Here is a 17,052-nt window from a genome sequence, read left to right on the forward strand (position 1 = left end):
TCTCAATTCGTATAGAGAAAAAGATTTCATTTGATGTATTGGATAGGAATTTTTCCATTGAGTCTTTACTGGCCCCCCCCCCCCCCCCCCCCCAAAAAAAAGAGGCCTAACTGTACAAAATACCCCTGAATAGTGGATACGCAAAAAAAAAAAACGCACACACATGACACCACTCCAAAACACCGGACCCGGAGAGCTAGCAGCTAATGCCCTCCCTTCCCTGGCTTCCTGTGTGGATCGTGTTTGGAGTTGGCTCCTCCATAGTCGTAGTCCTGAACCTCCGTCAGAACTATCATCCTGCTGTGACTCTGCATCTGGAGACGGTAAAGAGAAGTGTGACCCTGGGTTAAACAAACGGAAAAGGACCAGCAGACTTCATAAGCAGTTCTGTGTGTTGTAGTTTAATTAGTAGTGCCATCTTCAGTCAATCACCTGACCAGTACTAGCATTTGACATTTTGTTATCATGAATGTGAGAAAATGGGGAATAATGATTTGGTGAGATACAGTCATTCCTTGAGTAGCGTTAAACTGAACACAGTGAACCACTCATGATTTGCAATGGTCCTGCTGCTGAACAAGGATGTTTGTTTCGCTTGTTAAGCAACAAGTGGGGTGGTGGCGCAGTTGGCTAGCGCGTAGGTCTCATAGCTGAATGCGAGTGATCCTGAGGTCGAGAGTTCGAGCCTCTCTCACCCCACCATTTATTATATGACCTTGTAGTGATGAAACGCTCTGCGGCAACTTGGGTCGCCGCATGTGCACCTGATTCGTCAGGTGAACTGAGCTAGTCTGAACATTGTCTTCTTTTTCTTAATTTTTTGTTCAGCCTTTAACAGTGCCTTCATCTGTCGTTAGACCTGTAATGAAGCGCTTGGAGATGCCATCTTCACTAATCCATTCACCTGACTTTTTTTTTAAACTTTTCTTTGTTTTCAATAAAACCAACACTGGAAGCTTAGCTAAGCCATCTCATTTCACCATGACCCGTACGTGATGCACTGATGCCTATCTTCTCTCGAGAAAATACCCGGTTCGAGGGATTTCTTTCTCCCAAATACTCCTAGAAGCTTGTTCAAAAATTTTTTTTACTCCTAGAAGCTACGGCCAATATTAAGCAGGCACAAATGACGGGAAAGCTACGTATCTACGGGTTAGCCAGACAATCGCCATGGTTGGTTCTGAGATTTCCCTTCCCTGCCGAACTGGACTTTTGGAGTGCTTCATTTTAACTCTTAAGATTACAACATCACAGTACAGCTAAAAATAATAGATACTCCTGATTTTGTAATGCACCACTCTCTTTTTATCTGTTACGAGTATTCTTTTACCTCAAATACTCCTGATTTGTAATACCAGATCGACAATCTAACTGTCTCAGATAACAAAATGCCCTGAATAGTGAACACGCACACACATGACACTAGTCCAAAACACCGGACTCTGTCGAATGGTTGGGAGAGCGAGCTATTAGCTAGTGCCTAGTGTCCTCCGTTCCCGGGCCTCCTGCGTGGATCGTGTCTGGAGTTGGCTCCTCCATAGTCGTAGTCCAGAAAATCCGTCAGAATCCTCATCCTGCTGTTACTCTGCATCCGAAGATGGTAAAGAGAAGTGTGACCCTGGGTTAAACAAACGGAAAAAGATCAGTAGACTTTATAAGCAGTTCTGCCTGTTGATCTGTGTACGTATCTAGAGCCATACACAATTGTAGTTTAGTACCATCTTCAGTCAATCAGCATTTGACATTTTGTTATCATGAATGTGAGAAAATGAAAAATAATGTAACGGAGTGTACATAATGACACTAGCTCTGGCATTCCCTTCAATTTCTCTCAGACGGACCAAGCAACATTAATAATTAACAAAATGCCATACTTTTCATAGATGACACCATATGTTTGACATAACCCAAGTCTACCAATTCTTTCGGATTATTAACATATGCAGACCTTGATGTCAAAAACATACAGACCTTTGTCACTTTGGAGGCATCCCTATCACGTTCTGTCGTTGAAACTTCTCCTGGATGCGCTGAAACCAGATAAACTAATGAAGCTCATTCGCATTAGGGTAAACCGATGAAAAAGAGGCAAGAGGGAAGAAACATCGTACCTGAAGATGATGCAGTGATCAACAGGGCCATCAAGAAGACGGCGGTGAAGACGGGCATTGTCAGTTTAGCCATCCGATTTCTTGTACCACTCCTACCTGTGCTATGAGTTAGTCATCTTATCTCCTCCTTATATACTGGCGATGAGTGGAGTGTGCAGCTGTAAGAGGGCAAGTGGCGGCACCTTTTTTGCAATGGTGCAAATGATTCAGGTCACCATTGATTTGGTCTATGCGACAGTGATGAATCTGATCAGAACAATGTCAACCACTACGTATGGTGCTTCATTTGCCCGAGATCATGCATGCATATGCTTCCAGCTTCAGAAGTGCACGAGCTGGTCTGGTCGTCCTCGACAACATCGATTGTTTGGCCTTTTCAGTTTTCACTATGCACACCGATGACAAAATCGTTCGATCGTGCTGAACCACGTGTGGTTCATGTATAGGAATAGTAATTACTCCCTCTGTTCATCACAATAAGATGTTCTAACTTAATTTTGAATCAAATAAATATAGACATATTTTAGTGCATGTGTTTGTTCACCCATTCTAGTCCGTATATAGTACACATTCAAATATTCAAAACATCTTATATTTACGGACGGAAAGCCTACAGATAGTTAGCTAGAAGATTGATACGAGTCGGTGAAATGGAGGGGACTACGAGCGCAACGATGCGTCAGCGTGAGTGCACGGGCACGATCGAACGGATAGAAGGGTCCTGGATGAAATGCAGTGGTTACATCTACATGCATGTCATGTGGTACTCCTAACCTAGTAGCCTACCCGGCCTAGCCAGCTATCCTGATTACAGTGATGTGTGCGTCTACATGCACTATCATCATCCTTGTCGGTGCGTCCATGAGTTGTGCCTGTGGGCAAAGCTGCCACTACGACCAAGATGCATGCACAGCACCGCACCTGTGGGATCAATGATGACCGGCCGCCACCTACGTGGCAGCGGGTTGCAATTGTGATGCACCGGAGTATTGATTTGCTTTTCTTTTTGAGTAAACGAGGACGTTGCCGCTGCGTGCTTGCTTTGATCGGGGTCCTAACCTACCCGGTCGAGCCGTCAAGGCGGAGGCAGAAGCGCTGGTTGCTGATTTGGTTCTCACTCCATGGGTTAGCTTCCGAGTGGACCAAGGCATCAAACTCAACTATGGCACCTATTAGGAGCTTTTATTTATGGCTTTTTTATCAAAGTAAAAAAGCTGAAAAAACAAAAGAAAAAACCCAAACAATCAGGGCCTATAAGCCCCATAGCTTGGAATAAATGCTTTCATAGCAGCTTGCCCGAGAAAAACGAAGCCTTAAAAATTTAGTGCCTACCTACAACTCGTACCTGTAAATTCAAATATAAGACCTAAGCCTTTTTTTGGTAATCAACCATTTGACTTGCTTGTAGGTAATAACAATAATTCTAGGATCACATCTGATGGTGATGCTGAATCAGAGGCTGACTCTCCATCGACAAAAGGGACACTTCTCGACCTTTATTCAGGTCCTGGTGGAATGTCCACCGGCTTGTGCCTGGGTGCAACAATAGCTTGGTCATCAACTCCAAATGGTATAATTCTACCTTACTTGTTTAAAAGTACAAGTTAGTGATTTCTCTTCAATACCATGTGCATATATAATATCATTTTTTTAATATTTCCAGCGACGGGTTGTTGATCTTAATAGCTATGTATGTGAGCCCTTCAAGTTTAACCATCCAAGCACAGAGGCATGTCGCAATGCATCTTATACGTATGCTATACAAGTACTCTCTCTAGTCTACCGAATATAAATTGTCTTGGTCTTTTTAATGTTTTCGTAAGAAAAAGGCAGAGAATTTTCTAGCCTTTCTTAAGGAATGGAATCTCCTATGCGACACGTATATCCATAACAATTAGGCTGATGGTTTTAGCTGATTCGTTGAAGGATGAAGAGGAAGACCATGAACTTGGAAAAATGCAAACCCGTTGTAGAGAAACTTACATCGATCTGCTATGGCGGCGCCAAGAGGGAAAATTGCATATACTTCAAAGGTATTACTTTCATTCTCATGTTCATTTTTAGTATTGCTGCACTTTTTTGTGTATATGTCATACTAATTCTATTTTATAGCAGCTGCAATGGATGGAGCAAAATTGGGAAGATACCTGGGAGTCCATTGAGAAACTCTGGTTGATAATTATTAGACATTGTCGGTAAACTTTTATTTAATGTGCACTACCTTTTTTCAGTGTTCAGTCAGTGTCCATTTGAAATTAAACAATTCGTTCAAGAAGGTGGCGTAAAAATTTACAACTGCCTATGAGTGCCTGCGATCTTTTTCCTAGATTTTAGCTCAATGCTATATTAGTTGGTACCCCCTTCATCCGGGTTTATTAGGTCCCTTTCATTTTGGGCTAAATTTTGACCAACAAATTTAACTAATGAAATCTAAATTATATGTCACAAAAATTATACCGTCAGAAAGCACTTTCAAATACAAATCTAACAATGTACGTTTGTAGCATATATTTTATATTTTATTAGTCATATGGACGGTCAAAGTCTGGTTCAAAATACTAGGGGGCCAATTAAATACGGACTGAGGTAGTACTATTTGACTTTACATTTTAAAGGGCGACATTGATGTCTTCTGCATGATTCAGCAGGCACAACGGGCATACAAACTGTGAGCAGCCCTTACAAGACGACAAGAATAGACAGATGGTCATATTTATGGATATTGTGTTCTTCCTTAGACCAAAGTTCTTTCAACGTTGCCCAAATTCTTAAATTTGTTGGTGGTTCTGTTGTTAGATATGCCTTGAGTCGCATATGGCTCAAGGCATATCTATCAACGGAACCATCAATGAACTTAAGAATAATATCGACAACGTTCTTCATGAGAACGAACTTTGGTGTAAGGAAGGACACGATGTCCATAAATATGACCATCTACCTATTTTTCTCATCTCGTAAGGGTCGATCATAGTTTCTATTCTGATTGTGTCCGCTGAATCTTTGATAAGGCGGTCCCCGCACAAGACGCCCCTTAAAATGTAAAGTCACAAGTAAATGTTATCAACCAATCTAGTGTTGGGCTAAAAAACTAGAAAAAAATAGTGAGCACCCAGTGGTAAAATTTTACGCACATAGCATTCTAACAAGTTGATTAATTTTAAGTGGGCAACGACTGAACATTGAAGAAGGATTAGTGAATATTAGATAAAAGTTTGCTGACAATGTCAAATAATAACCAACGAGAGTTTCTCAATGTACTCCCGGGTATCTTCCCTATCATGGTTTATCCATTGCACCGGTTAAAAATTTGTATTCGAACAACATATACAGTAAAAAGTGTAGCAAGACTAAAAATGAGCAAGATGAGAACGAACTAAGCATCTTGAAATATACATAATTTTCTCTCTTGGCGCCACCATAGCAGCTCGCCGTAAGTTTCTCTACGATGGGCTTGCATTTCCTAAGCTCATGGTCTTCCTATTCATCCATCCACGAACGAGCTGAGCCATCAGCCTTATTGTTATGTATGTACATGTCGCATAGAAGATCTCATTCCTTAAGAAAGGCTAGAAGATCCCATGCTAACCTACATAGGCAACGGCCTACGGAGGCCCGTATGCCTGCACTCAATTCTCCCTACTCGGATCGATTACTATTGTCCGGGAGCTTCCCTGGCTGCGCCATGGTGTTGGTAGCCACCTCCAATCATCCCAACATTGCTCGCCGGCACATCGAGGACGTGGTCCCTCAATGGCGATGATATTGTCCCACACCGGCGGCCGCGTCCTCCCGAAGGCTGCTAGGGTTAGCCACATCAGCACGTGTGGCAGCGAGACGGTAGGGTCGCGGCGTCCTTGAAGGGTTTGGCCGGCGACTGGGGCTAGAGTGGCGGTGGCGAGTTTTTGAGAGGAGAGGGATGCGAGATTGCGGCGATGATTGAGGAGAGAGGCGAGGAGTGAGCGGGGGAGATGGGGTTGTTCGACTATTTATCATTACGCTTAGGAGGAAGATCTACCGGCAGGGGAGTGGGTGGGAGGAAAAATCCGGCAGGGGGGTGGGTGTGAGGATTGGATGAAGGCTAGGCAGGATGCAATCAACATGGAAGGAAAGTAAAGCTTAGGTTCTTTTTAGGTATTACCAGGCAATTACCCATGCTTTGCAACGGGACATAAATATTCTAGTGAACTAATATGGTTGTATACCAAAAAGTACACTTAGAACATAAAAGTAACATAAGAAATCATGTAGCAAAGAAGCAATCAAAACCCGCAGCCCGCAAGAAATGATCTTCCCAATTGAAAAAAATGCAGAATGTAACTTTAATTGTTTTAGATCTGTTGCAATATGAACCCTGACTAATATTATAAAAAATCTACTATGTCATATGAATTCTCATAACGGAATGAAAGAAGTAACTGCAGTGCCCTACGTGGCACAACGATTTTCAGAAATATTTATGTACCGTGTGAGACAAATGGTTGTGTTCTACTTTAAAAAGGCCAGATTATAAGGAACCTTTGTTCTAACGAAGCACGAGATTTTCAAAGTTTTCACTCTTAAGCATTATAACCTTTGATCATGAAAAAAGGGACTGCAAGCAGTTTCTAACTGGAAGGAAATAAAATGTGTACCTTTCAAAACGTCCAACAACCTTGCATTGTATTGCCTCGTCAGTCTCGGGATACGCATAATGGATATGGTCATTAGGTGGTGTGTTTTTGGCAAAGACATGTACAATGACCGGTAATGGTAGGGATAAGACACCGATGCATCATCGTTAATAATTAAATAAATTAAACGAGCAATGTGCAGCAAATGAAACAACACCTGAAAGATCTCTGGATTACCGGTAGTGGAGGCGGCCAAGAATGCGTGCCTGCATGCATGACAAGGACGTGTTTACCAAACTTAGGAAACAAATGAAAAATATAATAAATCCAACAAAAAGAGCTAGGGAAACTTATTAATGGTGTGCTCACGAGTTCCATCGCCTTGGGTGTGGCGATGCGGGCCGTAGATAGATGGTACGATGGAGGTGATCGAATCCTGGCCTGATCCATGGGTTATGCACATCATGGTTTTGAATATTATGAGGACAATGGATCCATAGGTGGTCGTAGCAGCGTACTAGTCCTGTCGTTCCGGCCTCCGTACCGGTGACACAGATCGATCAAATTTTACTATTCATCACCCAGGATGCAGAATAAGTTATTCTTCATCCGAGGTAATCTTACGATCACTTCTTAAATAAATTACCTTTAAAATATAAATAGTTACATGTATATTGATTTAATATGTAAAATTTGGTATAAAAAACAAAAATATAGGTTATAAGACCAAAAAATCATATTTTATGTATGTTTTACACTATGTTTTTACATTCGTAATTTTATATAACATAAAATATTTTTTACGGTGAGTACATATTTTCTTACGTTCTCTTTTTATGTATGAAATAAGATAAAATTTCCGAAACGTAAATATCGGTGCATTGACGTCAAAATAGAGAGGGGGTGAAGAATAACTATTCCTCATCCAGTGTGACGAATAGCGCGACCCTATATATATATATATCATCAGATTCTACCTTGATATCAGCATTGATTTGATCCTAGTACTAGCAATTAAATGATCCTTCAAAAAAAAGTAGGTAGTAGTAAATTAAGCTCCATTTCTCTCTGCAGATTGCGACATGAAATATCCACTAGAGTTAATACTCCTACTTCTCTAACTTACAAATGTTATTCCTTTCTTACCCGTTTGTGTGTAGGGAGGGAGAAATCTGTCTGGTTACATTGGCAGAATAGCCGGGTTCTTCTAGGGCGTGGACAAGGGCCGCTACTTCACGGTGGGTTTTCCGTATAGAAGATATGGTGATATGCGAGGAGAAACTTTTCCAAGACCACACCCATGACTCGAGGCACGCGTTCTTGTCCGATGAACTTGACTGCATTGTGTCGAAGGTCAATATCGGCCATATTGATCCAAAGGTGGGAATCTGTGATGCCTGCCTCATTCATCTACATTTTCTCATTTTTTTTACACACCATATCGTAGCTCGATCCAGAAGCCAAGGCTCGAGTGGCGACTGATGGGGACCTATATTTCAACATGGCATAAATATCACACAAGGTAATTGCTACACCAATTCCCAACTCCCAACCTTGGCTATGCTTTGCACAATACAATGGTGTTGTTATGCAGACTAATTCTATACTGTTGTGCGCTCTCCTTTGAATGTTTTGATTTAAATTTGTTGTAAACCCAGTAGATGTTCAAAATTAACTACAAGGCTTCGAAGATTTCTTAAAATACATGTGAAACTATTTTGCTACCAAGCTCAGTGTGGTCGATCATAATCATGTTGAATTCTGAAATTTAGTGTACACCTACAACTTGTACCCGTAAATTCAAATATAAGAGCTAAGCCTTTTTTAAATCAAATATTTGAGTTTGTAGATAATAACAAGAATTCGGGAAACATTTCTGATGGTGATTCTGATTCGAAGGCTGATTCTCCATCGACAAAAGCAACACTTCTCAATCTTTATTCGGGTTGTGGTGGAATGTCCACCTGCTTGTGCCTGGGTGCAGCAATAGTTGGTCTTCAACTCCAAACGGTATATTGTGTCGTCAATATACTATTTGGAGTTGAAGACTAGCTATTACTGCACCCAGGCACAAGCCGGTGGATATTCCACCACAACCTGAATAAATGTCGAGAAGTGTCGCTTTTGTGGGTGGAGAGTCAGCCTCCAAATCAATATCACCATCAGATGTGATCCTAGAATTCTTGTTATTATCTACAAGCAAGTCAAATTTTGATCGCCAAAAAGGCTTATGTCTTATATTTAAATTTATGGTTAGAAGTTGTAGTTGGACACTAAATTTCAGGCTTCAACATGATTATGATCAATTGAACTTGGTGGCAAATTAGTTTCACATGTGTATTTTAAGAAATCTTCAAATCTGATTAATTTTGAAAATCTAATGGATTTATAACAAATTTAACTCCAAATATTCAAAGCAGAGGGCATGTCAGTATAGAATTAGTTTGCGTAACCGTACCATTATATTGTGCAAAGAATAAAAAGGTTGGAAGTTAAGAATTGGTGCAGCAATTACTTTGTGTGTTATTTGTAGAAGTGGAGTAGGGACGCTATATGTCATGTCCAAATACAGGTCCCCGTCACCTGGTAGTCGAGGCTTGGCTTCTGGATCGAGCTACAACAAGGTCCGTAAAAGATGAGAAAATATAGATAAGTGAGGCAGGCATCACAGATTCACAGATTTGGATCAACCTGGACAATGTTAACCTTCAACACAATGCAGTGAAGTTCATTGTCATTCCTTTCGTCGGACAAGAACACACACATCGGGTCATGGGTGTGGTCTTGGAGGAGTTGTTCCTTCGATATTACCGTATCTTCTGGACAGAAAACCACCGGCAGGTGATGTAACGACGGTCGTCCGTGCCCTCGAAGAACTCGACTATTCTGTGAACACAATTATGCACAAGGAGCATCCATTCAAAGGTGAGCTAGCGGTGTTATGTTTCACCGAGACGTGGATGTCGTCCCCTATGGAGTAGATTATGCCGTCGACCATGGTAGTGGCATAGTTGGACCTCACTTAGACGTCCTGGTTGACAACGGTCCTGCTCAAACACATCCAGCACCGACGCCACAGATAGCCAAGACCGAGATGGCCCTTGGTGGATTTACCAAAAGATAGGACAAATAGATTGACGATGCGTTACCTGCTTTGGGCATGGTGGCGACGGTATTGGCTGGGCCACTTGCTGTGAACCTCATCAGCGAGGAATGGCCCACCGACGAACACAGAATCACTCACCTTTTGTGTAGGATCCTCGACGCAGGTCATCCTGCTTCATCATTGATCTCTTGGCCTTCTTCATCTTGCTAGACACCGACAAATTGTCACGTGGACACTTGTTAATGACGTTCGCCTCCTGCTTCCGATACTTGACGGCGGGCGTGCACCTACATGTCGAAGCCTGCATCGGCTGCACTGCCATTGCTAGCTGGCTATCACGGGTTTGGTCGCGATGGATAGAGGGATGGGTAAGAGTGTGTAGATGAGAGGTAAGGATTTGTAGTGCAGGCTGGGGGTTTTCTAGGATATTGTGGGAGAGGAAAGGAATGGAGAGGAGACTGTTTAAATGTTGAAGATTTTCTGAAAAAATTGTTGCGATTGCACCGATCATATCAGAGGCCAACATTCGGGGCATGCATCTGGTTCAAACCTCATCCACCAATTGTTTCCTGCCATTTTGATTGATGAGATCGTAATTTTAGTTTCTTTCCTTCCTTTCATGCCCAGGCCAACATATACTCCATTATTCGAGCGACTATGTATTTACATAGAGTAAATCTATACAACATTTTCTATTGTTTTTCATGCACACGGTGTTAAAATGGTGTGTGTTCACATATATCCATGCATATTATGCTCAAGAATCCTTCCATTATAGTATTGTACTACCGTTAATCACAACCCTAATGATGGCCAATTGTTGTGGATACGGGCCGGCAGCTCACTGCAGCCACGACACTAGCCCTTCCCAAATGGGGTTTAGACGGTTTCTCGGGCCTTTCACGGCAACTTCCTCCTCTTCATACTCTTTTTAAGAAAACTTCCACCTCTTCACACTTGCGATGGTTGTTCTTGCCTATAAAAGACCCTCCTCCCCTCACCTCACCTTTCACTCATCTTCTGCACACTAGCTGCAAACTACTTGCTTTTTGCACCCTAAAAAAAACACCACGGGAGTAGGCTATGTGGGCAGAGTCAAATGGGGTGTTGGCTTGTTATCCATGGTGCCGAGGGAAGAACTAGAGAACCCATAATTCGCTAATAAGATTAATTATGTTTTTGTATTTTATTATTATTTTAAGGATCCTTTTACACTACATAAATTATTCTGAAACGTTCATTTTTTGACCCAACGGCCCAGATAACACTATACTTACTAAAAATAACTTGTTATACTAAGCATTATCGACCATTGTTTCAAACCATGCACCGCTGCCTCTCACGCTCAATGTTGGCCACAACCCCAAAATTGATTCCGGTTTGACCTCTTATGGACGTGTCTGGAAGGATTCCAAGAGGCTGTCAAGGAAGCTTGAGTTTGTAACAATTGTATTGGCGACCCTTTTAAGCGGTTGGATGCCCTGTTCCACATCATAGTGGAATACCTGCTGGGGGGGGGGGGGGGGGGGGGGGGCAAGGATTCAAATTGCCGTCGAAAATGCCATCATTTTCAAGCTCGAGGATGCACAAGAGATAAGAACTCTCATGGTGCTGGAGTTATGGTTGTGGCGCACATTAAAATTGTCTGTGCTAGGGCTTGCTTCTTCGGAACGCATGATCGCGCGACAAAGAAGGTGATGCACTAATGCTAACACGAAACACTTCCCGGCAGTGTAATGGACGAAGAGTGAAAAACTTCACCCTGCTGTTAAAGTGAGTGGCACGGTCATTTCGGACCAGGAGGGCAAGATGGAGGCTTTTTCGTAGGCTTTTGAGGGGCTGCTGGGAGCACTAGAGATCTAAATGCTATTTGGATGAACGATGTTGATCTCAAGACTTGGATGCATCTTTTACGGAAACTAAAGTCTGGGTTCATGGGCATCTTTTATCAAACACAAAGGCCTAGAGTATCATCAAACAGGATAACAATAGTAGAACATAAAAGCGCGCGTTGCCAGGCCCGTTCATCTATACCAATATAAAAAGACCCAAATGGGCAGATCCAAACCATCTCGACCGTCAAATCATGTTATCTAGCGGTTCAGATCGCTCCAATGTTGAGCGCCAAACACGTTTAATGCTCTAATTACCCACCACTGTCATTGGTTATAAACACGTTTTGACTCAACACTATCCCTTGAAATCTGTCATGTAATTAATATCCGACCATTCCCGCGAATATCTTACCAAATACCAACATGCAACAGGTATATCTTACCTAATATAACGTGCAACTAACATCCTACCTAATATAAACATGCATTGCACGTACATTATTACTAGTTTGAGAAAGAGCAATAAGTATTTGGAAAATTTGGACAATTAAATATCTGGAAATTAAACAGTTCAAGTTACATTGTGGAAGGTGAATGCATACATGCCTACATCCGTGGCATTTTTTTTGGAAGGTTACAAAATGTTAATAGTGCGGTCACTGCTAAGTGAACATTGGTGATTACGGCACCATGAAAGAAAAACATTGTAGACCAATTTAATAATTTTGCTCCATTCTCAAAGGGACATGGTATCACTAAAATCAAAGCAAAATTAGGTGAGGAAGTGAGCAAAGTGGAAAACTGCATGTAGATTGTTTGTGCATCTTTGTTTGGGCTGGGTGCACACCAGAGCCAGGAGAAACCGAAACGAAATAGGAAAACACCCATTCCTAAGCCTTGTTCACGTTTGTTTTAAGATCCTAGGCCATGTTCATGGGAAGGCTGAACCTGCTAGTGGCCGAGGAACCCACTACGGCCCGGTTCGCGTTAAGGCGCTTGTTTGCAGATCCAACGGCTGGTGGCCTTAAATCGCTGTGAGAGGTCCTAGGTAGCTCAATTTTATTGTTCTTTATTAATAGCAACCATTTTAAAGCTCTATGTGGGAGCTGGCCAAGGTTTCGGCGCACTTAACAAAACCCTAATCACGCTAATCCCCAAAAAACCGGATGCAATAGAGGTGGGAGACTTCAGGCCAATTAGAGGAGAGGGAGGCGAGATTGCGGTTATGTTTGAGGTGAGAAGCAAGGGACGGGGATATAGGGTTGTTTGACTATTTTTGATTACGTTTGTGAGGAATATTTACCTTTACCGACGGGGGCGTGTGTGGGAGGATCGGACAAAAAACCGGCGTAGACGTGGGTGAGAGGATTGGATGAAGGCTAGGCAGGATACAGTCAGCATGGCAGGAAAGGAAAGCTTTGCTTCATTTTAGATATTACAAGGCAATTGTCCGTGCGTTGCAACGAGGCATAATATTCTAGTTAACTAATATGATTGTATACCAAAAAAGTACACTTAAGACATAAAAGTAACATAGGAGATCCTGTAGTAAATAAGCAATCAAAACCTGCAGCCCACAAGAAATGATCTTCCCGATTTGAAAAAAAATGCAGAATGTAACTTTAATTTCTTTTGCGGGGGAGGATGTAACTTTAATTAATCTACCATGTCATATGAATTCTCATAACCAAAAAGAAAAAAGTAACTGCGGCGCCCTACGTAGCACTATAATTTTCAGAAATATTTATATAGCGTGTGAGATAGAATAATTGTGTTCTACTTTAAAAAGGCCAGATTATAAGGAACCTTTGTACTAACGAAGCCGAAGATTTTAAAGTTTTCACTCGGAAGTATCATAACCTTTGATCTTGAAAAAAGCGATTATGAGCAGTTTCTAACTGGAAGGAAATAATGTGTAGTACCTTCCAACAACCTTGCATTGTATTGCCTCGCCAATATGAGCTAAATAGGATACGCAGAATTGATGGTCAAGAGGAGGTGTGTTTTCAGCATCAAAGACATGTATAATTGACTGGTAAAAGTTAATAGTTAAAATAAATTAAACGGGCAATGTGCAGCAAATCAAACAACACATTAAAGATGTCTGGATTTACCGGTAGTGAAGGCTGATGGCCAAGAATGCCTGCCTGCCTGCATGACAAGAGCGTGTTTACCAAACTTAGGAAACGAAGAAACAAAATCCAACGAAAAGAGGTGGAGAAACTTGTCACGAGTTCCATCGCTTTGGGTGTGGCGACGCGGGCCGGCCGTGCTCGAAGGTACGACGGAGGCGATCGAATCCTGGGGTGATCCACGGGTTATGCACGTCATGGTTGAATATTAAGATGACAATGGATCCATAGGTGGTCGTAGCAGCGTACTCGCGATGAGGCCGGTGTCCAGTCGCCATGAGGCCGGTGTCGACAAGACGCCAAGGCCATGTCCAGACGTGAGCCAGCCGTCGACGTGCAGGCGCGACGTCACACGCGGCGCTGTGCGAGGTGGCGCTGGGGTTGTATTGGCGCGGCGACGTCCTGGAGATCCAACTCCCCCTTTGGAGGCGGCACGGGCACAGTTAAGATCCTGCGGGAGGCGGCCCTGATTCGTTCCTTTCTCTCCGGAGTATTGGATTGCATTCCGAATTGTTGGGCGTGACGTGCGCCTGTTTTCCTCATCCTGCGATCTTATCTTAGGTGGGGAAAAAACCGGGCAGAGGAGTGTGTTTTTGAGAAAATCGGATATTTGCCACTTTGGCTATTTGGCTTTGCAAAAATGCCACCTTCGAGACGGGCTTTGCAAAATTGCCACCCGGACCGTGGGCAAACATTCCTCATGAGGGCAGACGAAGGGAAGGCAGGACGCGGTCAACATGGCAGGAAAAGAACCCTAAGTTCTTTTTTTTAATAATTTTTTTAATAATTTTAACTGACGATGAATTTGAACGCATTACAATCGAAGTCGTTCACATACACTTACCCCTATGAAAACAAGGACGCACACCCTGTCCCACCTCCGAGCCGAGAGACCGAGCCGGCATAGCAACACCGATTGTTGCACTTCCCAAGGGGCAATGAGACGGTACATAATAATGACAACATGCCCTTCATCTAAATAACTTGATAATTTTGTGACATATTTTGCTTTTAGGAGGCAACATGCCTTCCATGGCTGTGAGACAACAGCCTGGCCAGACCAATGCAAGGAAGAGATCACACAAGACAATATATGTCAACTTTTTAGATCAATAATAATCAAGCAACAACATCAAATAAAGCATCCATCATATTCGATTGGATTTGGATCACACAGCAGGAATAATCATACAAGCATATACATATATTGGATTGGATTGGGATCAACACTTTAAGATTATCTGTCAACTTGAGCATCCCAAAGGAATGCAGAAATCCACTCGAAAGGGATCATATCAGTAGTAGTCAGAAGCCGGCTGGGCTGGCTAACTCTGCAGCAAAGGCCAACAAACCACGAGTTACAGTCTTGTCAGGAGCACAACAAACAAATTCTTTTGACTTGCAGCACAATTCCATATTCCACAACAGAAAACTATCATGCCTCCAATGAAGGTTCTGTAGGTTCTTCAGCGTCACCTTCAGCAGCATTGGGATCATTAACAATTGTGACACCCTCAAGATCCAAAGGGCTGCCAGTCATCGGATGAATAGGGCTTCTGTCACGTGGCCCACCCTTCCGGCCCATAGCTAGCAATGGAGGTGGAGGCAGAACACCAGCGCGGAAGAGGATACGCTGAACGGGATCTGATGGCTGTGCCCCAACAGACAGCCAGTACCTACAACACAAGTATGGTTATATGGTGTCACTATAGTTGTATGGTGTCATGTGGTCTTGCAGGGCAGGTGGAAGAAACAGCATGGCATATTTGTAGCAACTACTCTTAGGCCTGCTATGGATGAAATCGAACACATCTCATGTACTTGCAACACATCCCAATGGAGGGAGGCAAAGCAAACGTAGAAGTGAACGGTGCTTGCCAGTTGGCACTACAATCAACTACTCCCTCCGTCCCATAATATAAGAACGTTTTTGGTACTACACTAGCATAGTGCAGCCGCAGATAGTTTGCTTGTCATTCTTCTGTTTTGCCTACCCACTCAATATCCCCAATGATACAATGTACCGCCACAAAGGATGAGAACGGCAAGGCCCGAATTGTTTAGGTTTCATAGAAAAGGCATAGTCTATTTAGCTTTAGCCTCTAAAATACCACCCAATCGTCTATCAAAGAATAAGTTTACTTGAATGAACAAACACTGTTGCTTCTAGAGTAGGTGCAGCAGAAGCTGCAACATTGGAAATTTCTCCAAAAGGGAGTATAACTGAGGAAGCAGAACTCACTTGACCCGGTCGAACTTGAGCCCCATCCTCTTGCCACCATCCTTCCCTGCAAACAGCAACAGAAAAAGGGGACACATTTCATCGTCAGCCATTCTTCAGTTACACCGCCTCCGAAAATGTGAATTTTATTTGCTAGTACATACTAGTACTAGTTAGACAATAGTCAGGCCAACCTGTGTGTACTACTTAAGCTTGGCACCCCTGCCGTGCTATTATAGATCCGCAACTGACAGAGGCGCAAAATCGCATCACCAATGCTTGGCAGGCGCGACCAGAGAAGCACGACTAAGAGGGGCCGATCCTTTCCGAATCAAGATGCGAACACCACGGGGGTACAAGAACAGATGGACTGGGGGTTCGGGGTGGGGGGCTGTCTCACCGGGGAGCGGGTTGTAGTAGCCGAGGACCTCGAGGTGCTTGCCGTCTCGCGGGGAGCGGCTATCGGCGGCCATGACACGGTAAAAGGGCCGGTTCCGGCAGCCGAACCGCGCGAGCCGGATCCGCACCACCATGGCTTTCTTCTTCTTGTTCCTCGCCGCCGGCCTTCGTTTCTCCGGGTGAGAGGGGTAGTGTGGGAAGAATGGTTTTGGGTTGGCGATTAGTGCGTGCCTTCTGGGCTGGGCTGGGCTGGGTTTATCCAAATGATATTTCTTAGTGGGCCTATATCAATGCCCTAAATTGGGGCCGATCCATGTACGCGAATTTGATCGCAGATCCTACTACCCAAGCTAAAAAAAAAGAGCAAATGATCCTAAAAAAACTAATAAAAAACCCTAAAAAAGTGATCCTAAAAAACTCAGGAGATTTAAATAATCCTCCAAAGCATGAGTGAATGTTATGCTAAAAGCAAGTAAAATTAAGCTTTATTTATCTTCCTTTTTCTAGAAACAAAACCTTCATTTGATCAATTTACTGTAGGTTGGCAAGAAACAAAATGAATTTCACAAAGCGCAATAAAAGTCCCTGGAAAATCTTTGTCATGACTCTTATAAAATTTGAGTAGGTATCAGTGGCGG

At 42.9% G+C, this 17,052-nt stretch overlaps 2 protein-coding genes and 1 non-coding gene across 7 annotated transcripts; 1 reads left to right on the top strand and 2 right to left on the bottom strand.

The window, feature by feature from the left end:
• The first annotated feature begins 611 nt into the window (after positions 1-611).
• On the top strand, positions 612-699 carry TRNAM-CAU. Its single transcript is given in 2 exon segments — positions 612-649; positions 664-699. It is a non-coding gene; the product is annotated as a tRNA-Met (tRNA).
• A 561-nt stretch (positions 700-1,260) lies between these two features.
• Positions 1,261-2,210, bottom strand: LOC125537822. 4 transcript variants are annotated; one of them, XM_048701151.1, is made up of 3 exons: positions 2,112-2,210; positions 1,972-2,030; positions 1,261-1,585 (listed from the first exon to the last, which is right to left on the bottom strand). In XM_048701151.1, exons 1-3 carry the CDS (start codon positions 2,182-2,184, stop codon positions 1,481-1,483), a joined length of 237 nt encoding a protein of 78 aa, XP_048557108.1. In that variant the 5' UTR covers positions 2,185-2,210; the 3' UTR covers positions 1,261-1,480. The 4 variants fall into 4 exon arrangements, with proteins under 4 accessions (XP_048557108.1, XP_048557097.1, XP_048557115.1 ...); XM_048701140.1 differs by having other exon boundaries at positions 1,261-1,618; XM_048701158.1 differs by having other exon boundaries at positions 1,972-2,021; positions 2,112-2,199.
• Positions 2,211-14,871: 12,661 nt separating this feature from the next.
• LOC125526990 (30S ribosomal protein S16-2, chloroplastic/mitochondrial-like) lies at positions 14,872-17,048 on the bottom strand. 2 transcript variants are annotated; one of them, XM_048691580.1, is made up of 4 exons: positions 16,416-17,048; positions 16,037-16,082; positions 15,271-15,470; positions 14,872-15,125 (listed from the first exon to the last, which is right to left on the bottom strand). In XM_048691580.1, the coding sequence occupies exons 1-4, from the start codon at positions 16,546-16,548 to the stop codon at positions 15,100-15,102; spliced, it is 405 nt and encodes a 134-aa protein (XP_048547537.1). In that variant the 5' UTR covers positions 16,549-17,048; the 3' UTR covers positions 14,872-15,099. The 2 variants fall into 2 exon arrangements, with proteins under 2 accessions (XP_048547537.1, XP_048547532.1); XM_048691575.1 differs by having other exon boundaries at positions 15,236-15,470.
• Between the last annotated feature and the right edge of the window lie 4 nt (positions 17,049-17,052).

This window comes from Triticum urartu, chromosome 1 (genome assembly GCF_003073215.2).
Source record: "Triticum urartu cultivar G1812 chromosome 1, Tu2.1, whole genome shotgun sequence".
NCBI classification, from domain to species: Eukaryota; Viridiplantae; Streptophyta; class Magnoliopsida; order Poales; family Poaceae; genus Triticum; species Triticum urartu.

Bases quoted from the DNA above. Each gene is read 5' to 3' on its own strand.
- LOC125537822 (XM_048701140.1), bottom strand. From the start codon at position 2,184: ATGGCTAAACTGACAATGCCCGTCTTCACCGCCGTCTTCTTGATGGCC. The intron at 2,031-2,111 runs GTACGATGTTTC...ATCTGGTTTCAG, and splicing joins GATCACTGCATCATCTTCAG to CGCATCCAGGAGAAGTTTCA. The intron at 1,619-1,971 runs GTCTGTATGTTT...TGTTTAACCCAG, and splicing joins ATGCCTCCAAAGTGACAAAG to GGTCACACTTCTCTTTACCA.
- LOC125526990 (XM_048691575.1), bottom strand. From the start codon at position 16,548: ATGGTGGTGCGGATCCGGCTCGCGCGGTTCGGCTGCCGGAACCGGCCC. The intron at 16,083-16,415 runs GTGAGACAGCCC...TGCTGTTTGCAG, and splicing joins CTACTACAACCCGCTCCCCG to GGAAGGATGGTGGCAAGAGG. The intron at 15,471-16,036 runs GTGAGTTCTGCT...CTTGTGTTGTAG, and splicing joins CTCAAGTTCGACCGGGTCAA to GTACTGGCTGTCTGTTGGGG.